This window comes from Cinclus cinclus, chromosome 22 (genome assembly GCF_963662255.1).
Source record: "Cinclus cinclus chromosome 22, bCinCin1.1, whole genome shotgun sequence".
In the NCBI taxonomy this organism is placed as follows: domain Eukaryota; kingdom Metazoa; phylum Chordata; class Aves; order Passeriformes; family Cinclidae; genus Cinclus; species Cinclus cinclus.
This window is the reverse complement of record NC_085067.1, coordinates 2,537,919-2,564,912: the sequence shown is the minus strand read 5'-3', so window position 1 is coordinate 2,564,912 and position 26,994 is coordinate 2,537,919. Positions and strand designations below refer to the sequence as shown.

The 26,994-nt window shown below is 42.2% G+C and overlaps 1 protein-coding gene across 1 annotated transcript in view; it reads left to right on the top strand.

The window, feature by feature from the left end:
- MED13 (mediator complex subunit 13) overlaps positions 1-26,994 on the top strand; it is a 49,511-nt gene that overhangs the window by 11,917 nt on the left and 10,600 nt on the right. The window contains exons 4-16 of the mRNA XM_062507205.1: positions 11,926-12,071; positions 13,062-13,259; positions 14,125-14,319; positions 15,168-15,330; positions 15,644-15,754; positions 17,701-18,384; positions 20,891-21,107; positions 21,915-21,999; positions 22,319-22,440; positions 23,626-23,716; positions 23,891-24,105; positions 24,488-24,684; positions 25,861-26,777. Of these exons, the coding sequence (XP_062363189.1) occupies positions 11,926-12,071; positions 13,062-13,259; positions 14,125-14,319; positions 15,168-15,330; positions 15,644-15,754; positions 17,701-18,384; positions 20,891-21,107; positions 21,915-21,999; positions 22,319-22,440; positions 23,626-23,716; positions 23,891-24,105; positions 24,488-24,684; positions 25,861-26,777 (3,341 nt within the window). The remainder of the gene's footprint in view (positions 1-11,925; positions 12,072-13,061; positions 13,260-14,124; positions 14,320-15,167; positions 15,331-15,643; positions 15,755-17,700; positions 18,385-20,890; positions 21,108-21,914; positions 22,000-22,318; positions 22,441-23,625; positions 23,717-23,890; positions 24,106-24,487; positions 24,685-25,860; positions 26,778-26,994) is intronic.

Below are 26,994 nucleotides of genomic sequence, written 5' to 3'. Positions count from 1 at the left end.
CTATGTCCAGACCAGGGATAATGGGTGTTGGGAAAGAAGGTACAGTCCTCCAGAAAGGAAGAAAAAGATACCTGAATGAAGAGACACCTGTCCTGGAGCTGCAGGTGACTGGAAGTCATTCTGCTTACAAACACCCAGGAGGACTCATTGCAGAGAGCTCTTTGCAGGTCCCACCTGAGCTTTGGATGAATTGCATCCCATGGGAGATGCTGAGAATTTGGAATGTCAGCTCCTGGTCAGAAAAAGGATGGTGTCTGGGAATGCTGGTGTTAAAAGAATCCATGTGGCCTCCATGCTGGGGGGGAGGAGGGAGAGGAGAGAATTTTTGATCTAAATTGGAAGGACTTCTTCTCATGGTTCTAACGTGGTTTGACACGGTCTATGTTGCCTAGCAATAAATAATGAAATGAATAAAAACTAGGTTAGCTGGAACAAGTTTAATCGCTGTTCCCAAATCAGCTTTTAAAATCCAAAGTAATTTAAGGCTTAGATGATGGGGTTTTTAGTGTGGCTTTTTTGTGTGTGTGTGTATATGTGTGTGTGTGTCTATGTATGTGTTAATTCTTGCATGCAGGAAATTTTGAGATCAGTGGCTTTGCTTTTTGGGTGTGGAGCTGGCCATTGTTGGCATCTTCTGTAATAAATTTAAACTTGAAAGAAATTTAGAAGCTGTTTTGGAGCAAAAGAAGCAGAAGCACATGTTTGTGTGTGTTTCTATTAGTAGTTGTGAACTGCTGCTTTTAATTTTTGTGTAAACTTGTCCTTTAGTTCCAGGCATTTCTTTCTCCACCCTGGTCAGGGCAAATGTTTCCTCTCTGGGGTGTCCTTGTCCATCCTTTTTTTTTTTTTTTTTTTTTTTTTCTGCTATAAATCAAGAGTAAAGATTTTACTTTTAACTATTTTGGCCAATATCATGTTGGCACAGTCTGGGCTTTCCTCCTTTGAGGAACTGGTTGACCAAACTGCCATTTTAAACTAGCATTAGTTATGTCCTGGGTTCTCTTAGAGTAAATCTCTGAAGCTCTCTAGAGCAGCTGGAAAAGCTGATGAAAACTTTTAAAATAAAATAGCAGTGTTTGTTTAATTTGGAGGCTCTGATTCTTTTTTGGAGAAGGTCAGAATGTCAGCATGCTTGATGAAAATAACTGAAGGAGTTGTGTGCTTACTCCCACAATTTCATCATATGTAGCCCAGAACTACTGAAAAAAATATGTAAAAAGCTTTAACAGAGCTGTGTAAGATATTTTATTGTTGAGAAATTTCAGTATTTCCTACCAGCTAGCTTGATAGCATGAGATGCTGTGAGCACTGGCTTTCATGGAATGAAGTGGGGAATGGTGAACAGATGTGTGTTCTCGTGGCAAATTTGGCTCATCCCTCCTAGGAATATCTAGAATTGGGATAATCTCTGCTCTAAGGAAGGTGGGGCTCTTCAGAGGGGTCAGTTCAGGCTTGTGGGAGAAAACCAAACGCTGCCATGGATGCTTTGTGATGCCACCTCTGTAGCTCCAAAATCTGGAGCAGTCTTGTAGTAAAAGGAACATTTTTCTCATGGCAAAAGTTAAGTGAGACACTGCAGCAAACCCCACAGAAAGGGACTTGCAGCCAACCTGGACAAAGCACTGAATGTTGCACCTGGGCTGCTGATACATTTCCTATCAGACAGCTGCTCTAAAACTAACAAAAACTAAACCTTAATACAACTTCTGCTTATTTTTCATTCCTTAGGATCCATTTAATCAACCAAACCTATACAAAGTTTATAATTTTTTTGGTAGATGTGGCTGACTTAATTAAAAACCAAACTAAACCCCCAACAGTGTTTGTGAGTATTGATGCACGGATCTTAAGAATCAGCTTTGAACCTGTATTTTTGTCTTTCATCCCATATTACTCTGCTGTCCTTGGGACTGTTCTTTGCATTAAGGCTCAGAAGCCCTGGGAAGGAATTCCTGTGCCTGTGTAATTTGAGGTGATTCGGTATCCTGGGGATGTGGAGTTTGCTACCAGTATGCTTTGGATCATCATTTATCTCACCCTGCACTTTGAGGCTTGGCCAGCCACTCTAGAGACTTGTTCCCAGTGTTTTACAGCTGCAGATTTCAATCAGGTTGGTTGTTCTTGCTGGAAATCTTTAGTTTCAAGGAATTTGGCTGGAAATGGAGCAGTCGGTGCCCTTGGTGTGGAGGTGACTCCTTCCCCTGGGCTTTCTGGGGCTGTGGCTGGGTGAGCTGCAGGACCTCAGTCCCTCTCTGTCTGTCCCTTTGAAGGATGTGCAAATAGAGCTGTTTCTTTCATTTGAAGCTGATCCCATCTGGATTTTTCCCAGTTCTGTTTGCAAGCCTGTGCTTCCAGAAGGGGAGATTTTCTGTGCTCTGCTCTCCCAACAATAGCTGGCGGTGTGGCGCAGCAGCCAGGAGGGAGGCTGTGATTTCTAGTAGGTGTTGGGCTGTGATAACAGCTCCTCCAGCAGCCCTGCCTTCCTGTCTGTTGCTGTGGTTTTTTTTTTTTTTTCCTTCCTTGTATAAGGTTACATTAAAATAAAAAGTCTGTCATTGTACATTTAAATTTTAAAAGGAGGGTCCTGGATGTTCAGAATTAACGCCGGTGTGGTGCGTGAGCAGGTGACCAGAGAAGTCACAATGAGATAGTTTTGAGTGTTCACTCTTTAATGATGTGACTCCTAAACAAATAAACTTATTAAACTAACCTCTATTATATGAGATCTCTTAAAATTTTTGCTGTGGGAGCAGTAACCCCTGAGCTGTTTGCGTTGTGCAGTCACGTGCTGTGAGGTAAAAACCCTGACCTGCTCTTCCCTGCCTGCCTCCCTGCTGCTCCCCAGTTCAAACCAGCACTGAGCAAAGGGAGTCACTCCTGGATGGGCTGAAATCTGATCCCTAAGAACACCTCACCATTATTACCCTGCCTCGGGAAACTCTCCCAGGTTTTCAAGTCTGCTGGTTCCACTCCTGTTTATGCATAGGGCAGGGATGGAGCAGCTCCCTGAAGGGGAGGTGTGTGTGCTGAGGTCTTGTTGCCCATTTTTAAATTTCTGTTTTCCAGATGAATTAAAAAAAAAACACAGAGAAGATCTTACTGAAGGTCTTTGCTGCAGCCAACCAAAAAAAACACGTTGTCTCTGTATTTGTCACAACCTGTTTTGGTCACTTGGAAACTACAGAAACTCAATAATGTGGTTTAAATGACTCCACATTAAATTAAAATTTGTCAAATTGAAATGTGAATATCTTTTCTCCTTTCCAACCAGTTGTTTTGTTGCTACTTTGAGGGATATGGTTGTGTATGTTTTATTCCAAAATCCCCTCATAAATGTGAGATGGAGACTGTGATCTGCTTCATCCCACTGTGCTGGTTGGATTGCTTCAATAACTGCCTTGGGATGAGACTGTTCCTCTTACTCATTACTGGGGTACACCTGGAATAAATATGATTAGGAAACCTGTCAGATTAAATACTATTTTAGATACTATTGAAATAGATCAAATATGACACTCCTAATGAAGCACAAGTACCAAGTGTTTACATCAGGGGCTTCTCTTTGGAGTTTTTGGTCATAATTACAACTTGCTAAACTTTAGCACAATTGAAATAGCAGTAAGCAAACAATTGAGTAATCCTGAATTAGTGGGTGGATCTGATAGACAACTGAAAGTCTAGAATGCTAAAAGCTGCTATATTACTTGAATGGTTGGCTTTTATTTTTTTCCTTGTAATTGGGAAATAATGCAGCCAATTGCAGTGGGTGGCAAAGCAGAACTTGTGTCTGACAAGTTCACTTAAAAATGGTGAAAAAACACCACACACCCAAAACAAAAAACACAAAACCCACCCCACAAGCCACTTGGAAATTCATAAGTGATAAGGTTATCATAACTTGCTGCACAGGTTTCAGGGTAATTCTGTTTACCACAAGTTTGGGTTCAGGATTTTAGAATGCCAGGCCACCATTCTCCTATTTCTTTTTTCCCATGGAAATAGAAAATAATAAGTATATAACTTCATGGGAAGTGACTGCTGAAAAATATTCTAGATACCAATTTGGCTTTATTTTAAACCTTTGTACACGTAGTTATCTTGTTTGGAAGGTGTGCTTATCATAGTTCTGGAGAGGGATTTTTTTTTTTTTTTTCTCTACCTCATCTTGCCATGAGGAAGAGGTGGAACTGTGGGTGTGATTCCCGAGTTTGGTGCAAGCCTGGTGGCAGCCCTGCAGTCTGGAATTGAGATGGTCATGGCTGCAGTGTGAGTTTGGGGGGTATTTTTTTAAATTTGGGCGCTGGGAATGGTCCTGCTGTGGCAGCAGAAATATCTGTGTTGGCATTGAACAGCGTGGATGGGATCAGCTCCTGCCTGTCTGGTCTCCACTGCCCTTAAGACAGAAGGAATGCTGCTCTTGGTCTGTTTTAACCCACATTTCTGCCTCAGCCCCCTGTTTGCCTCTTTTTTCCCAGTTCTCATGGCCATCTTTCCACAAGAACAGAGAATTTTATTTCTTGATCCCCTGGAATGCTGTTGGGAATTATTATTACTATTATTAAGGAACAGAACAAAATTTATGAGTGCTCAAAAACTCCTTCATACTTGAGAGAGTTAACTACCAAAACAAGGTTCACTCACAGGTTTTGGGTTTATTTCTGTCTATGTAGTCTGAAACGAAGTGGCTCTTCCCTGGTAGTGCTGGAATATTTTCTGTTAAGGCTGCTCAACTCTTTGCAGTGTAAATTTCCTCCCTATGTTAATCTTTAAATCAAACAATGTCAACATTTTTTTACAGCAGCTCTAATGAGGCTGTTCTGGCATCATGTCCCGGCAGGAGAGCAGGTGATGTTTTTCCTTTTGCTGTAGACAGCTGGAATTGAGAGCTGCTGTAAGTAGGACAGTGCAGGATAAACAGCAGGAGCTGAGAGCATTGATCACATGATTGTCTCTTTGGAATATTGGGTTGCTACAGAGACTACAAGCAGACAAATTTAGCACTTTACATCACAAAGCAGTTTTCTCTTATTTAGCTTAAATTGCACTGGTAGTTGGTTCATCAGGAAAAAAATGAAAAAATGATGTGGCTCTTGGTTTTTTAGCTTTCAAGCTAAATCTGCTCTTTTTGTTCACTGAAGAATAAAATAATACATAAGCCATACAGATACTTCAGATTTTGTTAAATGACAATTTTATAATGGATTTCCATTTTGAACTTTGAAAAAATCTGGCATAACAAGATGTTTGTAAATGTTTCAGGATGGGAAAGAGCAATACAGGAAAGCTGTTCCCCTGGCTTTGGAACACAGGGATGTTTAGAGCTGTTATCCTTTTCCAAAATATGTTCTGGATCTTTATAGCATAAGTATATTTCCCTGTGAAAACTCAAGTTCAGCTAAGTGGGATTTGCAGCCTCAAATTAAAGGATGCTAAAATACAAGATGACAGGTTTATCAGTCTCATTTAAGTTCTGAAATACAGGAACGTGAGCAAACTCTTTGTAGTATTATTTATAATTGTATCTGGAAAAATATATACCTTTTGTGGGTATATATAAACTTCTTGCTGCCTTCTGAAAAAAAACCAGTTTGCTTCCTTTTACAATACCATGCTGGAGTTTTAGTGTGTATAAAAACCAAATTGGTTTTATTGGGATGAGGCTAAGCCCATTAATAATGAAGTTAATTTGAAATGTGGCAGTCTAAGGCAACCGTGGCTTATTCTGGAATACAGATTGCTTGCTACATTTATGTTTGTTTTAGTGCATATAACTCAGTTATGGAATAAATAAATATTTTTAACTCTCAGGTCTAAGTCAAATCAAAACATCCTCAGCCACGAAGAATGCTTTGGAGAGCCTTTTGACAGGAATCATTAAAGATGTGCTTTGAACTGGAAGGGTTTTTTTCTACTTTGCTATTAGCTATGTTTTTCTGCTTTGTGTTATCATCAAAATCAGCTTTCTGCTGCATTTCCCTGCCTGGCCATGGGGAGTTACTCAGGGATGCTTGGAAGAACATCTCTGCTCCCTGGCTTTGTCCAGAGTGAGAGAAGCAGCTGGAATTCCAGCTCTGGATCCTTCATTCATGATACAGAACGTGCAGCTCCCTAGAAAATGGAGCTGTGCATTTGCTGAATTTTTTTGTACTGGCTATAGTGTTTTACTTATTCCCTATTTTGCTGATCACAGCACAAGCACACTGGATTTCCTGTTCCTCTGTAGTCAGAATTGAGGAGTTTGGCAGTTCAGGATTGTGGAGGGTGAGTGGGAATTGGGGATGCCACGTTTGAAATAGGATGGGCTTTTGGAGCAGCAGAGGTGGGGAAGAAACTTCTCAGTAGCTGTGGTGTTCCAGCTGCACCTGGAAGTATGAGTAGTCCCAAATAATTGTTCTGTTGTATCCCAGCTTGGTTAAAAGGAAAAGAAAATAAAAAGCAGGCAGGAAGGGAAGAGACTTAGGGCTTCATGGAGGGGGTATGTGTCACCTTAAACCTTTTTTCCTTATACATTTTTATTTCCCAAACAACCTATTTAATTGTAAGACTGTGTTCTCCATCCCAGGAATTTACTGTAGAAGGGAACTGTCACATTTTCAAAAGGAGAGTTTTTTATGGTTTGAATTTATTTAAGATGCACCCAGAATTCCTCTGTGGTGAAGGACAGCTCTGGGGAGAAGCTTCACTTTGGTGGCTGAGCTTTGGGAACTCTCAGTTACTGTCAGCCACTCGTGGTATTGATCCTTGGGGAAGATGCCACACACTGGCCAAGATGTACCGATTTTTGGCAATCATTTTGTAACAGACAGAAATAATGGTACAAGTTAACTATTAATTAATTAATTAGAGCCTTACCTAGCTGATGTGTTTGTGCTCCTAAACCAGGTGTGTTCTGCCCTGCTGGAAGGGACATGGTGGGACCAGGAGTGGGACAAGGATCAGTCCTGGGACAGAAGCTGCACTCTGCAGTGTGTGTTTCTCTGTGCAGGGACTGGCAGGGTGCAGTTTATAAGAATTCAGTAAATATTTTGGTTGGGATAGCAGTGCTTTGGCAGCCTAAGGTGCTCCCACTTCAACTCAGAAGTAATTCACAAAGACAGGCAAGGAAAACAGGAGATAGTAATTACATAAAACAAACATTTTCAGCTGAAACATTTGGATTTTTTTTTTATTTATTTACTATTAAAATGTGCTTTTAGTTGGAGCCTTCCTTGTGCTGTCATGAGGAGGTGATCTGAGTGTGGATTTGTGGGGTACTAATGCAGCCAATGTTTGGGAAGCACTTTGAAGATCTAAAGCTCTACACAAGTCCTAATGTGGAGACAAAACAAGACCTAATTACCTTTTTATCAAGAAGATATTTTCAGATTTGCTAATGGAAACCTCCTGTAGATGTGGATTTTAGTGTGGTTTCTCTTCCTACCATTCAGTTCTTCTTAAAAAGGTAGAAGTAGAAATTGTATTGGATTTATCCACAGCAGCTTCTGTTTTTTTTTTTTTTTCCTCCCATAAAATGATAATCCTTTGTCTCTGAAACACAAACATCTTTGTTTTGTGTGATTAGAGTGAAGAGGGAGCATGGGGGATTCAATGTGGTTTTACAAAAATGTATTCAATAGAATGTAGATGAGGACTGAAGGTTGCTTCAAATAGCATTATTCCCAAGGAGTCTCTTTCTTATTTTATTTTTTATTTGTTTTTAAAGTTGCTTTCAGGATTGCACCACAATCTAATGGAATTCTGATGTGTTGAGATCAAAAGTCATAAAGAATCCTTGTTCTGATGGCACTTCATATCTCAGAAATCAGTTGGAAACTGGATTATTGATACCTAAATGCTGCGATTGGGACTTTAATGAAATTAATTAGAAATATTAATGGAGGAACTTGATGTTCAGGGTCAGACAAGACAAATAGGTTTTTTTTTTGAATTAGGATTTTGTTTTCTGATTTTTCTAAATAAAAGTATATGTAACAATAAATGATGGCAGTAGTAAAAGTACTAAAAAATGGGGTTATCAATGTTGACTTAAACATCTTTTTTTTTTTTTTTCTATATCTGACCTTAAGGATGTCACTGATTCTCTCTTCATGCAGAGCAAAATTTCCAAGTGTTGAGGTGTAGGGATTTTTTTTATATATTTCAGTGGTGAGATGCTCTGCACAAATTACCAGTGATCTTCTGAGCTACCTAAAATAGTCTGCAAATAAAAATAGGATGAACTCTCTGTTAGCAGGCAGGAAACCACCAGCCTGATTCTGTTACTGTGTCCTTGACTGAATTGTAAAAATAATTTGCTTATTTACCCCAATGTGATATGTGTTAGATTTTTTGCTTGATTAGGATTTTTGGCTAAGTTGAGTTATTGAGAAGATTAGAGGAGGACTTAGAGAACTGGTAGGAAAAAAAAAAAATATATATATATCCACGTTTTTTTTTAAAATTAGATTATGGTAAAATTTGGAATATTCCCCCTAAGATGAGGTGCACTGGCAGCCGGGCTGTAGAAACTTAAAGAATTGGAGGATGTTCAAACGTATTAATTTAAACAAAAGAATAATTAAAAGGCTGCATGTTTTTAGAGTTTCTTGGTAAATCCATAAAATAATTTGTGTAGGAGCATCCAGTACTGCAGAGTTCTGGTTCTTCATGTTCCTTCCTCCTTTTCTCCACTCCCTCCAAAGAGCTTCCCTGTGGTTTTGATTTTTTGTTTGTTTGTTTGTTTTAATTAGGATTCTTTATTTCTAGTTCTTGTGATCATTTCCACATGCATTGCTATTTCTTAAATTCTGTAACCTAAAATAATTTAAATGTAAGGAAGCAGTTTCTGAGCACGACTGCCTCAGAAGAAACAAACTGTATTTGAGTCCATGGAGTGAGAATTTTGCCTTTCAGGTTGAGCTTTGTTTTAAAGTAAATTCGTGCTTCCAGGGGATGCTTTGTGGGATCTCCCTCCCTTATCCCGAATTTCCAGACTCCCTTTTTTTACTGTGTTATTTCTCCTGTGAAACTTATTATCCTACTGGCCAGAAAGTGACTGCTGCACCTCTAAAAGAAAATCCCCTGGTGCTGTGCATCGTTCTGCTGCTTAACACCTACATTTATAACCAGGATTAGTGGAAATTGGGTGAATTTGGGGTTTTCCAGGGTGAATTGTAGCAGTGGATCCTCTCTCCATGCCATGGAGGCAGAGCTGGGAACAATGGCAGTGGCAGCACTGGGTGCTCACTCACTGGATTATTTTGTTGGAAATCTCTCCCCTGCTGAGTTGGGGGAGAAAAGAGATTTGATTTTTTTTTTTTTTTTGGTTGGTTGTATTTTTGGATTTGGCTTTTGCATGGTGACCTTGAGTTTTCCTTGCTCCTCCTCAGGACTGGTTCTGCAGTGTGATGAATTGAAATGCTTCTGTTATCATGCTGATGCCTCCCTTTGTCTTGGTTTATCTGAATTCCATCAGATTATGCTGTGATTGTTTGCCCTTTATCTGGCTAACAATGGGGTGTTTACAAGAGGTGAAGCTTAATTGCATTTAAAGTGAATATAGGGAATATGTGCTTTTATTTTAAAATTTTGTCTTGCTGATCCTGAGCTTCTGAATTGTGTCACTGGGAACCAAGGCACTGGCACCTTCTTCACCCTCACCCAATGTGGTTTGGAAAATAAAATTCAGTTTGAAAATCAGTCTTCCACCATTTGCATAAGGATTAAAGTTTAATCAGATTTCCATACTGGAATTTAGTGGTGTGTCCTGGCCATGTGACTTTTGCTACTCTTGAAGTCATCAACGTGCTCAGCTCCATCCTCGCTGTGTTTTGGGAATGTGACTTTCCTGGGATTCCTGAGCAGTGGGGTTTCAGCTGTTGTGAAGCATTTTATGATCCATCAAGATCTTGCCTTTTTGCCCCTAAAACACAATTAAACCTGAGCAGCAGATGAGCAGAGCTGGAGAACTGTTCTCCCTCAGAGCAGCTCCTCAGTGGGGTCACTGCTCCTCCATGGGCTCTCTGAGGTTCTCTCATCCTTTCTCAATGGTTTCGGTCCTCAATTTTAAATCTGCTGCGTTTTTGTCACTACTGCACCCTTTTCCTCCCTGACCCAAGCTTGGGGGTGAGAATGAACCAGCCCCTATCCATTCCCATGGATTGGATGGACTGTGCCAGTTCCACAAACCTCCCTTTCCCCGGCTGTTCCCCATCCCACCATCTCCCTCTGGGGAAGAACCATCTTGGCAGTGACACTAAAAATGTTCCCAGGAGCTGCAGCTGTGGAATTGTGTTTGAATGGAGTTCTGCTGGTGCCTGTTGGTTCTCCCTGCCCTGGAGCTGTTTGTGTCTTTCCCAGGAATGCCAAACTGGTTTTGAGGCTCAGGAACAGGAATGTCCCAGAGCCTTCATGCCATCCTGGGCACTGCCTGGTGGGATCAGGCTGTATTTTTGGGACGCAGTGATGTTGCATTCATTTTTAGGCTGCAGTAGTTCATGGAGTGTTTTTTTCCATGGGATCATGCAAAAATCCACTCCACTATCTGCAGTTTTGACTGACTAAAATCAGCATTTCCTGTGACTTGATCCCTTTTTTTCCCTGAGACTGAGCAGGATTTTGCTGCTCCCTCCTTACAAAGGAAGATTTATTTTCTCAGCAGTGCTTTATGAAGTTCTTCTCAGGTTCTCCTTGACCTTGGTCCTTCTCTGGCCGTGATGTTGGACCTAATTTAACATCCAAATGAGCAGCATCTTCTGCTTTTAAACATCTGCTCTTTTCTTGCTGGAGTGCATCAGTCTGGCAGACATTTGGGATAACTTATAGCCACTATAACTGAAGAATGTTGTGCCTGTACAGCTTCTTTAAAAGGGGGGGAAAAAGAGTTTTTCAGGTGGGTAAGAGGATCTGCCACGTCTGCCAGGGATCTGCTTGGTTTTGCCTTCCTTTCTTCCTGCCCTTTCATTAAAATTGGTGAAATATATTTCACATAAACCATGGAGTTGATGTGGATGCAACATGAAATGTTTTACTGGGTGTCCTTGCAGGGGTCAGCTGTATTTGTTCTAACAACAACAGGGAGCAGGGCCCCAAAATTTAGAAAATCTCTTCAGAGTGATCTTGTGGAATAAAACTTTTCATGTAGTTGCTCGCTAATAACTGTGCACTGGGAAACAGCATTTAAATCAGAGTTGTAGGGAGGAGAAATGTTCACTGTTGGGGAGTTTTTACTGTTCAAACCTGTTGGGTTTTTTTTCCCTAAAACTCTGGGCCGTGAGAGACACTGTCCGTGAAGCATCTGCTATTAAACATTGACACTTGCTTTAATGACTTTAATTAAGAATATCTTGAGCCTCCGTTTTTTTAATTGATTGTATCTTCCCTTTTGTGTGTAGGTATGGGATTTCATTTTTAGTTACTTGATTGGTTTCAAGAACATGAAGATAAGATTCAATTCAAATAAGAAAACAAAACTACTTCTCAAAGCTATTGCCATTTTTCTTGCTCTTAAATAAGTGACTTGTTGGCTGATACTAAATTCTGCTTAGTGGAGCTGTGACGGGACAACCTAGATATGACCTCATTAAAAATGAAATATGTTCAGAAGTATTTCTAGAGATTTTAAATAAATGCATAAGGTATAAAAATATTAGATTACAGGCTTTTGTCTTGTAAAAAATTATGTTTTAAATTTCCTCAAGACAGCAAAATATCAAGTGTCAGACTGCAGAAGTTGAAAACTTAGTGCCTGTTGTTTTCTAACTGATTTTTCTTTGGGTTTGTAAAGGGAACATATATTTAGCATTTTCTTGCAGTTTACGTAGAAGGGTATTTTGGTTACTTCCATTAATGAATATATAGTGAGGAAATGCCTTCAAACTACAGAAAAAGAGACCAGCTCACTGAAATGCTGTACTTCAGACTTACTTTCTGCTGTTACCTTTGCAGTGAGCACTTGTCCTGCTCGTTCACCTTCTTCCTGCACGGGGACAGCAACGTGTGCACCAGCGTGGAGATCAGCCAGCACCAGCCCGTGTACCTGCTCAGTGAGGAGCACCTCACCCTGGCCCAGCAGTCCAACAGCCCCTTCCAAGGTGGGAGTGCTGCCTGTGACACCTGCATTCACCCTCTGGGTGCTCCCTCGGGGCTTGGGGCAGGCTGGCAGTGGGGCAGAGGTGTCCTGCTGTCTGTCCCCAGCTGTGCCCTGCCCTCACACAGTCAGCTGCTGTGTCCTGGCCCTTCTGCAGGTGGAGCATATTCATCTCTTGGCATGTAATTGAATAATTTGTCCTCATGGCACCGTGGCCAAGTACTGTCCTGTTGGTGACTTAAATATTTTACTGTTTCAGCCTTAAAACCCCCACATACCTTCACCAGCCCTCTATCAGAAATCCATTTCTGGCTCAGTGAATTTAACCTATTCACACCCTCTCCCCTTTTCACTTGGCTCTTCCTTGCCTGTAAATCCCTGTGGTTCCCCCAGCAGATGCAGGTTGTGCTCTGGAAGACAGAGGAGTGCTGGGGCCCGAGTCTGGTCAGTGGGGCTGTGTGATCCCTCCCTGCAGAAATCCCCTCTCCTGCATGGCCACACACCTTCAGAAATGCTCAGTGTCCAAACTTGCTTTTTGTTTTTTGAATGCAACTTAACAGCAGCTGTGCTTCCCTACTCTGGACAAGACTAAACATGAAACAGATGATTCCCTGTGAATTCCCTGTTTTTGTAAGCAGCTGAATGAAAGGATGAGGAAACACCTAAACTCTGCCAGGATTTGGAAGTGTTTCTTTATCCCACCTGTATCTGAGATTCCTTGCAAGCCGAGATGAAAACTTGCCTGTTGCTTGTTTGAATGGATTAATTTGTAGTTGCTATTGTGGTTCCTCAATTCTTACAGTACCTATAAATTTAACAATGTGAACCTATTGCCAAAAACTCAGGTAGTGTAAGTCATGATTAGGCTGCATTGTGACTTACCAATGGGAAGTTGTTTATTTGGTGTGGCTGAAATAAGAGTGTTGCTATTGCAGAAGGGAAGAGGGAATTAGGGATAGAGATCATCTTCAGTGGATTTTTATTTCTGTTTTAGTTATCCTGAGTCCCTTTGGATTGAATGGAACACTTACAGGGCAGTCCTTCAAGCTTTCTGATTCATCCACAAAAAAGCTGATTGGGGAGTGGAAGCAATTCTACCCCGTCACATCTAACTTGAAGGAGGGATCTGAGGAAAAACAAGAAGAAATGGATTGGGAGGATGATTCTCTAGCTGCTGTTGAAGTCCTCGTTGGTGAGCCTGATTACCTTTAATTACTGAAATAAACTGTCTGATTAAACAAAATTTTGAGTGCAGAAGTAACCCCATTTGATTCCTTTGCAACAATGGTGGTTGGGTTTTGTTTTCCTGTTTCATGCTCAGGACTATCTGTGATGAGTTGCTGCTCAAAGTGGATTTTGCAGACCCATTAGTAGGAGGTCTTTTACTTATGTGACCTGAGAGGCAAGATTTAAAAAAACCCAAAGTAATTAAGAGAGTAAAAAAAAAAACCCTGGATGATCACTGTTGACATCTGAGCTGCATAAAAAACAGGTTGTGCTGTTTCAGAGTCCGTGCAAATTCAAACAGAGCAGGCTTGCCTTTTAGGGATGTCTTCAAAACCACAGTCCTGGAGAACCTGATGTACTCAGTACCTGATGTACTGCCTTTATCTGCTGTTTTCCCCAAAATCCCAGCCCCTGGATGCAGTGGTTTGTTCTGCTGTGGCCTGGTGAAATGAAACCTTTGATTTGCCAGCAAATGCCATCCCTTCTCTGTGAGGAGCTCGTAGTGCAGTGATGGCTGGAGACCCTTGTGCTGCTGGGGATGTTGGCAGTGTTAAATGATGCTAAAAAAGGTTTTTGCAGCCTTTATAAAACAAAATGACAGAAGCAGGTAGCAGCATGAGGACGTCTGCCTATACAAAACCCTTTTTATTCATTCACCCAAATCCTCTGTATAAAGCAGATCAAGTAATGATGGGGGTGACAACAGAGGGTTTTTGTCCAAGGAGATGCTTCAATGGGTGGCACAGGGTCTGTCAGCTTAGGAGTGCCTGCTGGAATGTTCCATGGATGACTTTGAGTGTAACTAACTGGGCAATGCCCTCTCTTGGCAGCTGGTGTGAGGATGGTGTACCCGGCGTGCTTCGTGCTGGTCCCTCAGACAGACATCCCTGCTCCCAGCTCTGTGGGGGCTCCCCACTGCTCCACTGCCTGCCTGGGGGTCCACCAAGTGCCTGCTTCCACCAGGGACCCTGCCATGTCCTCTGTCACCCTGACTCCACCCACGTCCCCGGAGGAAGTTCAGACAGGTGGGAAGGAATTGGCTTCTGCACGAGGGAATCGTTTCCGTGGCTTCTCCTGCAAACGCAGCAGTGCTTGCAGGGGGTTCAGGTGCTCTGTGTGCAGCTGGCTTGGTAGGAAAAATCACATTTCTGTAGTCCTGAGTTTGTTGTAGTACAACTGATGTCACAAGCTGTGGGCAAAGTGAACTCAAATTCTTCTGTAAGCTGCTGAAATGAGAGCTGCTGTTGTACTTGCTGTTGTTACCAGTATTTTAGATTGCTCTGGGGAAGTTTTTGGGGTTTTCCCCCCACTCTGTAAGCCTGTCTGTGTTCTGACACAGCTCCATAATCCACGTTGTGCCCTTGGTCATTAGTGAAAGGTGATGTTTTCTCCCAGTCCAGCAAGATTTGCTGTACTTAAGTTTCCAGTAAGGCTGTGTGCCCTCTGCCCTGGGTGTGAGCTGTGGTTATGGGGAGCTGATTTAGGTCACAGCAGATGAGACTCAGCAATACTTTCAGGTGACTTACATAAGTTTTATTGTCCAGAAGAGGTTCTGTTTCTTTTTTCCTTCCATGCTCTTCTGTTACCCAAGCTTGACCCTTTTTCAATCAGAATGTTGGCTTTGCTCAAGTTTTCTGTTTCAGGTCACTTTCATCAAAGATAAAGATCATCCAGCCCCCTTAAAACATAAACATATATGGTGCTTTTAAAAATCTCCAATAATAATCTGCTGCTATTCCTAAATTTTCAGTGTGTTTTTATTTCCTAACACTGAGTCAAGAAGATACTTTTCTTCCTATGATGATTGAATTGGAGTGATAGACACTTCATTGTCTCACTGCCTCAGTCTCTTTCCTCTGCTGCTGCTTTTCAGTTGATGCTCAATCTGCCCAGAAATGGGTGAAGTTTTCCTCTGTTTCGGATGGATTTATCTCAGACAGCACCAGCCATCACGGTGGCAAAATCCCCAGAAAACTGGCCAACCAAGTGGTGGACAGAGTCTGGCAAGAGTGTAACATGAACAGAGCACAGAACAAGTATGTACTCATCCTCTGAAGCCAAAAATACCAATATTTTGTGTGTTCTTTGTAGCAATTAGTTCTGTTAAAGGTGCTGTGACTGCTGCTGGAATGTGCTTTACTCTTCTAATAAACCATTTCTAAAGAAATTCATTTTTTCCCCTAACTGTTTAGGAATGACTTACTTAGTTCTCAGTTTAATATGTCAGGAAAAGGCTATTTATCCTTTCTTTGCTGAATCCCTTGTCTCCAAACTGCTCTTGAGCTTTGCCAGAAGATAAGAGAAGAACATATGTTGCTCCCAAATAACTCTCCTGGTATTGAATCCTAGGAGGAAGTATTCTGCTACATCAAATGGCTTGTGTGAGGAGGAGACAGCTGACAAGGTGGCATCCTGGGATTTTGTTGAAGCCACGCAGAGGACAAATTGCAATTGTTCAAGGTACAGCACTTGGCAGAGGCACAGCCCAGTGATGTTTGCTGGGGCTGAAGTGCTCAGGAGAGCTCCTGATCACTCCTGCAGGAGTAATTAAGCAGTAGCTGCTTGGAGGAAAGCTGGAACAAAATTTGTATCTCCTCTTCTAAATGTCATTGGAGGTCTTGAAATTCTGCCCAAGAAGTTAATGCAGAGAGGTTGGAGTCGAGTGAACTGGCTGCCAGTGCAGGCACAATTCCTGATCCTGGGCTGGGACTCCATGTGGATATGGGCAGCAACCATCTCATGGGCAGCTTTCTCAGGGAATGGGAAGGGAATGCTATTTATTTAGGATTTAAGCACGTCTTCTAGAGGGCTGTGCTGTTAGCCTTGGAGGGAGAAAGCTGTTAATCATGAGCTTGGTGAGTAGGAATAAAACCCCCAGACCTGCTGTCTGGGAAGGGTGGCATTCCATGGGTGGCTGTGTGGAAAACTGCTCCTCTGGGAGTGGATGCCTGTGTGTGTTTTTTTATATTAGCTGGGATCAAAACAAAGGGCAAAAAGTCTGAGATTAAATAAATAAATAATATATATAACACAGCCTTTTTTGAGGCTGCAATGCCACAGACTGTTAATACGGGTATTTAAAATAAATGGAAACATTAATTTTCATTGAATTCTCAATTTCTGTACTTATAGCGGAATATTAATCTTTAGGTGACTGAAGTGTTGCAAGAGGTTTAAACACTTTCTCTGATTTAAATGTTACTCTGATTGCCTTGCAGTGAATATTGGTATCTTAGGAAAAAAATTACTGTCTGGAGGACGTAGCATTTTGAGAGAAATGCATTTTTTTAACTCCCTGATGGAAATGGTTGGTTAAAGTTCTGTGGAAATACTTGTGTCCTGAGAAAGGATGGGATGTGGAGGAGGATTAAATGTTCTTTTCAAGGAGAATTTAGCTATGATAGCACTAGTTAAGAGCAAACCAATCAATTAACTATGTGAGGTGTGTATTAGAAATATGTAATTGCCTAAGGAGAAATTGCAAAGACCTAAACCTCCTTATTATTCCATGTGTTTTGAATTCTAAGTGGAGAGACATGTGGATGTGTGTGAGAGTTTAAAGTAAAAATAGATTTTGATGCCTCTTACCTTTTATCCCTGCCTAATCCTGTTTTTTCAATACGAGTGCTTCTTAACTTTGCTAATGGAAGAGTGGCAAAGAACTGCCAGGCTCTGAGGATGTACGTGCAGTTCAATGGTTTAATCATAAACATTTCATTCTACACTTCAGTATTTCATGTGCCTCGTTCTGTCAGATGATCCTGAAAGTTGGCATCTTGAACTTGCAGATGAAATGTTGAAGCTGAAGTGCATTTACACTGAACAGACCCAACTGTATTAATGCAGTTGAGACACTGCATTTTTCTTTTTCCCACTCTTGGCTAAATTTGTAAGTTAGCAGCTACAAAAGCCTTGTAATAGCTTGGAAATAGCTTTTGTAGGAGTGAGCTTGGCTTCTTGGTTCTTGGTGTTAATTTTCCAGTCCTTAAGCCAGTGAGGCTTGGGCAGCTCTCTTGGCTGGTATCAGTGTTTGAATTCCAGAAGCCATTCACTAATTCTTACGTTGTTCTACTGATTCATCAGTGCTGGCACTAGTTAAAAGCGATGAGGTATTCATGTGACAATCTATTTCTGCTAAGGCAGTTATAAAATACTGTCTTAATTCTGAGGATTATTTGTGTGTTTGGCTCAGAGGACAGATGGAACAATTTTAAAAATTGTGCTGCTCAAGTCTCAAATTCTGGTCAGAAAGAAGAGGCAGCTTCACTTAGGAACAGTTTTGGTTTCAGACGTCTCTCAAGGGCTGTTTAATGGTCTAGAAGCAGGTTCTTATCTAGTGAAAAGGAACACCACAGACATATTTGAAAGATTAATGTGGAGTCTTTTTCCCTGCATTAATTCTACAGGCACAAAAATCTCAAACCAAGAAATTCAGGTCAACAGGGGCAGGCCCCACCTGTGGGCCCCCAGCAGCCGGCGGCTCCGAAGCACAAGACAAATGAGAAGCAAGACAAAGGGGATAAGCCACAGAAACGCCCTTTGACTCCTTTTCATCATCGTGTATCTATCAGTGATGATGTTGCCATGGAGGCAGATTCAGCGAGTCAGAGGCTTGTGATGACTGCACCAGACAGCCAAGTGAGGTTTGCCAATATCCGAACTAACGACGGAGCCAAGCCCCCTCAGCTGCACGGGGCCGAGTTGGCAAACTCGCCTCAGCCGCCGCCGCTCAGCCCCCACCCCTGTGACAGCACCGACGAGGGGGTGCCCAAAGCCCCCTCCACGCCCCAGAGTCAGCATTTCTACCAGATGCCAACACCAGACCCCTTGGTCCCCACAAAAGCGATGGAGGACAGGCTCGATGGCCTGTCCCAGCCTTTCCCAGCCGCGTTCCCCGAGGTCATAGAGCCCACCGTGTACGTCGGCACCGCCGTCAATTTGGAGGAGGATGAAGCCGACGCCACTTGGAAGTATTATAAAGTTCCAAAGAAAAAGGATGTGGAGTTCTTACCGCCCCAGCTTCCAAATGATAAGTTGAGAGATGATCCAGTAATACCTGCTGGACAGGAAAATGTAACATCAGTTACAGAGTAAGTGGTGCTTGATCCTGGAGTAACAGCACGAGAAGTGAGGGAACAGGGAGGCAGGATAAGGAGCAGTGATGCTGAGAGTGTGAGCACAGCTCTGGGTACGAGGAGTTAATCCTTGTGAAAAGCACAGTCAGACCTGTAGCAAGACTTTCCATCTTTTTCTCATTTTAGCTCTGATTTAACTGACAGCAATGATATTGATTTTTATACCATAAAATTACTCTGCAGCCAAATTATGCCTGTTTGGGACTTAAGTCTCTTCATCCTCCCTACCCCCCCCCCCAAAAAATAGAAGTAATTTTTTTACTTTAGTATTTGCTTTCTTCATGATTTGAAGGAAATAGGGATGGTCTCAGCTGCAGAGATCTTGTTAAAGTTTCTTCTCTGATTTCTGCTCTTATCTTCCCTTAGAAGAGCTGATGTTACAAGCCTCAGCTTGTAAAACATTCTGCTCTGCTACTTGTTTCCATTGGGATAAAGGAATTGGTCACTTTGGATACTGGTTTAAGTTTGAATAAATTCTGGAGCTTAGGGCCACTGGAGGAAATAAAACTCTGGTGGTTTTAGTGTTAAAACTTAGATCTGAGCACTGCTTTACTTCAGAACAAGCCAAGATGAATTTGCTTTACCAGTCAGAGCGAAAACAAATCCCCCAAGACAGATCACCAGCACCAAATCCCCAAACCATGAGAACAAAACCCTGAACCAGAGCCCCTTGGCCCTGTGGGCTGTGTCCCTGTGCTGGTGGAGTGAGGGAGCAGGAATTGTTCCTGTCATCCCTGTTTCACAACACTTCCCTGTGAGGACACGCCGGAAAAGGACGGCCCTGGGAAGCAGCAGGTGCTGACAGGGCTGTTAACAGCAGGCAGAGCTTAAAGGATTGGGAAGTGCATGCAGAGGTGACAAACTTGGGCTCAGGGCTGTGATCGAGGAATTAAAGACTGCACCCAGAGCTGCCTCTATCCCTGCACTTCTGAGGATTACTTTTGGTCCAAATTTTCTTATTCCTGTTCAGGTGTGATCCAGTACCAAATTATTGAGGGCTCTGGGTTTTATTTTAGGAGCTGGGTTGCTGAATTTGGGGTGGAGGAGAAGCTACTCACGAGACAGAAGCTTGGAGTTGGTTTTTGTCCCGTTGCTGGCAGTGGGAAGCCACTCGTGGCAGCACTGGATGGAAGTGTAGGAAAGCTGGGGGAAGGAGTAAATGTGGTGTAGCTGGTGGTCTGTGCTCACACGCAGTTTTAGACATTCTTTGTGGGCACTGTTTAAGAGACTCTTTCAAGATATGGGTTTATAGGATTTTTTTAGTGCCTTTTTTTCTTTTGCCTTGAATTCACTTCAGCCAAGTAGATAAGGAAAGAAGTTTGCTTTTTTTTTTTTTTCATCAAGACATGGTCTTTCCTAGTTTGATTTGACAACTTACAAAAAATTTCAGGATATGTGGCTGTGAACTTCTCTTCCTCTGTGCTGGTCGAAAATACAACAGAGATGTTTAATTCCCCATTCCTAGAAAGTAGCTTTCATCTATTTTTTGCCTTTTTTTTTTTCTTTTTCCCCTTTCCTGATGGCAATTTTTGCAGGATTTAGAAAACTGGTTTATTGAGCATGGAAGAGCAACATGGATGGATTTCCCATTGTTGTTGGCTGTGAGGTGTTTTTTGGGACAGTTTGTTTCCAGGAAGTGTCTTTGACAAAGTCAAATTGATTCTAGAGATGAGAAGAATGTGCAGGAACTTCTCATCTTGTTTAAGGGAGCACCTTCCTCACCTGGTGCCTTTTGTATGTTGGGATACAAAAAATAAAGCTGGTTCAGGGGCACATCTACAGCTCATAATCACAACAGTTTTTTCCTTACCAATATCTTTCTTTTCTTGGTGCAATGTAACGTTTGTGAAAACAAGACTCCTGAGAGAAAACCTTAATTTCTGTGTACTTACCAGCTCCAGTTTTGGCTCAGAGTGTTAACAAAAGAAAAATGCTGATAAAAGCAAATGTGGTTTGATTTTTCTCATTAGTAAATTAGTTACTGGTGTGCTGCAAGCTTCATTTGTATTGATCTATGTGATATAAATGCCTCCTGAACACAGTGGCATTTGTGTGCTTTACTTGTGATTATTGCTTGGGATTTTTTTTTTTGGGAATGCTGTGAGTAATTCTTTAGCCGGGTGAGTTTCTTTTAGTGGATGTGGAGAGTTGAATCCATTTGTGCTTTATAATAAATGACAGCCGTGACCTGGGATAAATTACTAATCTTTATGAGAATTGACAGTGCTTGAGGAAAGAGGGGCAGGATGAATCACAGGGCTGGATCTGATGTGTGGAAGGAGGTGATATTAAATGAGTAATGATTTAATCTTCATCCCCAAAAGTTTTCTGAGGCTGGGGTGTGAAGGAAGGAAGTGGGAAGATGAGGTTGTTCTTGTAAAGGCTGTGTGGTAGCAGAAATAATTCCCTGTAATAAGTGCTACATAAATGATTTTGTGATTTTTATTTTTCTTCTGTTCAGATTAATGGTGCAATGTAGGAAACCTTTGAAGGTTTCAGATGAACTGGTGCAACAGTATCAGAGTAAAAACCAATATTTAACAGCTGTAGCAACAGAAGCTGACCAGGAACCTGAAATCGATCCCTATGCCTTTGTGGATGGAGATGTGGAATTCCTATTTCCTGACAGCAAAAAGGACAGGCAGAACATTGAGAGAGAAGTGGGGAAGAAACACAAGGTGAGTAAAGGAGTGAAGCTACAAATCAGTGATGAGATTAAAACAGATTGCCTTAGGTACTGGATAGAATTTAAATCCTTCTTCATGTATTTAGAAGCAAATTAAAAAACAAATTATATTCTAGCAGAAATGATCAATGAAATTAAGCAGCGTGTCTCTAACAGCACCTAAATTTTTTTTGGCACACTGGTGGTGCCACTGCATCAGGGTTTATGAGGAAAAAGCTGCTGGATTAATCTGGCTCAGTGGTCTCCCTGTGGAAATAGGTGCTGGCAGGTGCCTGGGGAGAGAGGAAGAACAAGGCCAGTGCTTTGTTCATGAGTGGAAAGGTCTGGGGGTAGGTGAGGTGAGCCCTGACTTGTTCCCTGGCCACTGAATTGCAATTTTTATTCTTTTTTTTGTGCTTTAGTGCAGGTTTGTGAGACTTGTTCTTAAAGCAAAAGGGCACCTACAGAAAAAGAGAAAATATAACTGTGCTGGGGGCTTGTCTATGAAACAAATTTGCTTATTAGAATTAGTTATGTGTGGTTGCATTCCATTCAGGAACTGGTGCATTTAAAGTGTAGCATCTGATAGCAAGGGTTTTTCCTTCAGGTGTTGTAGCAAGGATCCACACCTTGCTTTGTAAGTTTATCCCCAGGACAAACCCTGTGCTGGCAGCCCAAGCTCTGCTCCCCCTGAGCCAGCAGCAGCCCCCAGCCTGTCCCTGCTGAGCTCACAGGGTAATGAGAACCTGATCCTTCTCCAGGGACATCAGATACTTCCCACCCATTACTTCAAACAAACTTTTCTCTCCTGTTTGAATAGGCTGAGGATGGGACATCCAGTGTTACAGTTCTATCCCATGAAGGAGAGGATGCAATGTCTCTGTTTAGTCCTTCTGTCAAGCAAGGTAATAGAGGTTTTTCCTCTCTGCTTTAATTGTGTTATATTAATGGTGTCTTGAATAGTCAGTAGGTTCTACTAGGCTACTAAGTTTTGTGTTTTATGGTTTGTATTTCCCTTCAGTCTGCTTGGAACATTTCTTTGTTGCACCTTGCAGACAAATGTTGGCTATAAAATCCAAATGCTCTGAAATGGAAGGGCCCTCAGCTCTGTGTAAGATGGCTGAGTGGAACATCTCACCCCCTTGGTTTGCTTTCCCCCTAGCTGTGCAAAGAGCTCTTTAATGAAGTCTTTAATGAAGATTTTGTGATGTTGGTCTCTCACAGATGCCCAGCGCTTGGCTGCCCACGCCCGCACTGCCTCGACCAGCCTGTTCCACGAGACAGACCTGGTGGTGTCCTACACTGACCTGGACAATCTCTTCAATTCTGATGAAGATGAACTCACAGTAAGTGATGTGCAAGAAGTCCTGGCAAGTGACAGCCAAAAAAACCAGCAAGGAACAACTCTTGTCTTTCTGTGGTTTGGGGATTTTTTTTTTTTTGATTTTTTTTTTTTCTTCTGGTGTTTGTAGGAGAGGTTGCAAAACATTGACACAAACAAGAGCTGTGGCCCCTCAGTGGCAAACGGGCTGTTCTGGTTGACTCATGCAGGCAGATTTTTGATGCAAACAACCTTTTGATCTTACTTCCTTACAATCCCCACAGTGTGTGCTGCCTGAACATACCTTTAGTTTGAGCTGTACAGATTCAGCAGGTCCTAGTGTGTTCTTTTCCTCTGGTCTGGGCTCTGGTTAACTGCTTCATCAAGGTAATACTGAAACAAAACAGCAACTTCTGAAACAGAAAAAGCATTTAAACACTGGACATTCTGCCAAATAAGCTGCTTCTGTGCAGCAGCTGTTATCTTGGAACAGTTTCTCTTGCAGTTTCTGATGGCTCTGAATCCATTATCTTTCTAGTTCCTATTTCAATACTGTTTGACATCAGTTGTCTTTTCTGAACTGTGCTTTGCTCCATGTTTAATCCCAAATCCCCTTACCCAGACAAAATGCCCATCAACTTTAATGGGGAGCTGGAGCTGAGTAAGGGCTGAAGGATCTTAACAGCCATCAAAGATCATCAGTATGTAAAGGAAGTGTTTGCTCTTAAACGTGAGCACTTACATTCTGTAGACATCTGAACTGCTTAAAGATGATAAAATATCTCTTAATCTTTTACTTTTGACAGTTTTTCTTTCCTGTATTTCTTGTTGCAGGATTTGTATTTGTCTTTTCTGTTCTGTGGTAACACCTGTGATGTTAATGTGGCTCTTGGGAGTGTGATGGTTTGTTCTGGTAGACTGTGGGCAGCCCTAACTTAGCTTCTTTTACTGCCTGCTAACAGGCTGAAGGTTATTTTGTAACTGTTCTTTTCCTTCAATAACTTCAATTGTGACCTATTGGGAGAGGTTCTCTGGGTTCCAAATGTTAAGAACAAGTGTAAGCCTGACCTTAGGCTTCTGAGCTATTTTAATTTTTCTAAATATTATGCAATGTCTCAGCTTTGTATGTGCAGGTGAGATTTCCTGTTAGAAGGAAACATGAACATGTGTTTATATCTGAAGTGATTTTATGACAATACTTCTTTCTTAGCCTGGATCTAAACGAACAGTGAACGGGACTGATGACAAATCCAACTGCAAAGAGGCAAAAACAGGAAATCTAGACCCTCTGTCATGCATAAGTAAGATTTCTTTGTGTTTTCTTTCTGTCTAAAGAGAATACTAGCTCTAAACATTTGACTCTAATGTGGTAATTTGGAAATATACCTTTCTTTTTGTCTTTGCGAAATTCTGAGACTCAGGAAAGACTTCAGAAAGTTTTCATGCTCTAAAGTCTGCTTCTGATCTGAAATTAGGCACTGCAGATCTCCATAAAATGTATCCAACTCCCCCTTCATTGGAACAACATATTATGGGGTTTTCTCCAATGAACATGAACAATAAGGAATATGGCAGCATGGACACTACACTTGGAGGAACGGTGCTGGAGGGGAATAGCTCTGCTGTGGGAGCTCAGTTCAGAATCGAAGTAGATGAGGGTTTCTGCAGCCCCAAACCTGCTGAAATCAAGGTAGGTAGTGCTGACAGCTCTGATCAGTCCTTGTGATGATTATTGATCAGTCTATTACTTAAATCTGAATAGGAACTGGGGAAGATTAAGTACAATTTGTAACTTGTCCTGCATTATTTTGAGGGAGGTTATACACTTTCTAGTAATACCTGAGTAGCCATCAGTGAGCTGCAGAAATGCCTTTCAGTCACTGCAGTTCACTGACGTTTGTTTTGGTGTATTGTGAGCATTGTGTGTACACATCTCAGCTTTCTCTTGCAGCTGTGTCAAGATTTTGGGTTAAAGAGCTGCTGCTTGAACTCAGTCCAGTTTTTTGGAGAAACATTTGATTGCTGCAGTGGTCTAATTTCCACACTAATGCTTTCCCATGTCTGCCCTCCAGGATTATTCTTATGTTTATAAACCTGAGAACTGTCAAGCTTTAGTGGGATGTTCCATGTTTGCACCACTGAAGACTCTTCCCAGCCAGTGTCTTCCTCCCATCAAGCTGCCTGAGGAATGCATTTACCGCCAGAGCTGGACTGTGGGAAAGCTGGATCTGCTTCCTCCAGGCCCTGCCATGCCTTTCATCAAAGATGGGTACGACCCTGGGGGCTTCAGCTTTGTGAGGTTCTCACTTTGCCACCCCTAAATATTTATTTTGTCAGTCAGTAATGGGAATATTTGTATATGCTCTGTGTTTATACAACTGACAAGAACCTTTAAAAACATCTTTCTGGCTAAACCTACTGCAGGAGACTCTTCTCAAAGAGCTTCTTAACTGTACATACATTTTATTTGTTGTCTCCTTTAAAGGTTTCTTGGGGAAGCTTAATGGTGCAAGTCCAGGTTTAATAAGTAATGAAGATGGTAACAATCAAGATAAATGTAAACTTGGGACTTTGTTTTTGCAGTGGTGTAGTCAGTGCTGGAAGGGCTTCGTAGGTGGTGCTGCTGTTTCTTAAATTATTTTCTTAAGTAGCAGTAAACTCAGCTGTGCTGGGAGTAGGAAAGCATTTCCTGTGCTGTGTGACTGGGCCAGGTCACAGCAGAACTGCAGGGGACATTTCTGTACCCTGCATTTGGTAGGGATGGTCTTGCTGCCAGCTCTTCTTGAGGAAAAGATTTCTTTCTTTTTCTCCTCTGCATTAGTAGCTGGTAGAAACAGATTAGGCAGCAAGGTGGTGTTATGTATTTCTTGATAAGATTATATGGATATTAAATCTTGGATTAAATACTGATGTTGCTTCTGTTACTCATTAGCAATATGTTTCCAGGTCTCATTAGCCTTACGAGTCTTTGGAGATACTCAGGTGCTTAGGAAAGAAAATGTTAAACCTTTCCAGGTGATGCTTTCCTCGTGGATTCAGCTGAATCTGCTGTCGGTAGACCTGGTCTATTTTCTTAGTGTGTGTCAACACAACATGTAAATAAAACATGAATGAAAAAGGTGTCCTTTAGGCTCCATACAACCACAGAATTTATAATTTATTCTGACCACACTTGTTTCCTGGGAGCTTTGTGCAAAGGAAAAGACGAAAGGAGCCAGGGAGAGGTTCTTTAACGGTGCAGTCAGTGGGAGTCCTGCAAAGTCATTTAGAACAAATGCTCTTGAAGTTCCTTAGGGAGTGAAAATCTTGCTGTGGATTATGAAAGACTAGCTTAAAAAAAGCAAATATTAATTAGGAAGGTCCTTCTTTAGAAATCTGAGTCTTAAACTTCAAACCCAGCATGCTGTGTACTTAAAGCCTTTCCTTCTCTTGTGGCTGCCGTCAGTGATGGGAGCACCATGGACCAGGAGTACGGCCCTGCCTACACCCCCCAGACCCACACTCCGTTTGGGATGCCCCCGAGCAGTGCCCCTCCCAGCAACAGCGGGGCTGGAATCCTCCCTTCTCCTTCCACCCCTCGCTTCCCAACTCCCAGAACACCAAGGACTCCCCGCACGCCCCGTGGAGCCGGCGGGCCTGCGAGCGCCCAGGGCTCCGTGAAATACGAGAACTCAGACCTGTACTCCCCAGCTTCCACGCCCTCCACGTGTCGGCCGCTGAACTCGGTGGAGCCTGCGACGGTGCCTTCTATCCCCGAGGCACACAGCCTGTATGTGAATCTCATCCTCTCCGAGTCCGTCATGAACCTCTTCAAAGACTGCAACTTCGACAGCTGCTGCATTTGTGTTTGCAATATGAACATCAAAGGTGCTGATGTTGGAGTTTACATTCCTGATCCAACACAAGAGGCCCAGTATAGGTGTACCTGTGGTTTCAGTGCTGTTATGAATAGAAAATTTGGCAACAGTTCGGGGCTGTTTCTCGAAGACGAGCTGGATATTCTGGGGCGAAACACAGAGTGCGGCAAAGAAGCAGAAAAACGCTTTGAAGCTCTCAGAGCTACTTCCATTGAACACGGCAGTGGAGGGCTGAAAGAACCCGAGAAACTGCCTGATGACTTGATACTGTTGCTGCAGGATCAGTGCACCAACCTGTTCTCACCCTTTGGAGCAGCAGACCAAGACTCCATGGCCAAAGTTGGTGCTGTCAGCAACCTGGTACGTGTAGAAGAAAGGGATTGTTGCAATGACTGCTACTTAGCCTTGGAACATGGACGGCAGTTCATGGACAATATGTCAGGAGGGAAAGTTGATGAAGCACTTGTGAAAACTACTTGCTTGCACCACTGGTCAAAAAGAAATGGTAAATATTGAAAACGGCTTATTTTCTATTCGTCAACCTTTTTGGGTTTTTGTTTTTGAAGGGTCTTTTTTTTGTGGTTTTCCTTTGTGGATTTTGAATGCTGTTTTTGCCACCTGTGTGCTCGTACAGACTTCTGGTTGATGGTGTTCAGAGTAACCAGCCCTTCTATGTCCTGTGCTGATCACCAAGCAGAGTAAGGCCTTGGCTGCCTTCAGTT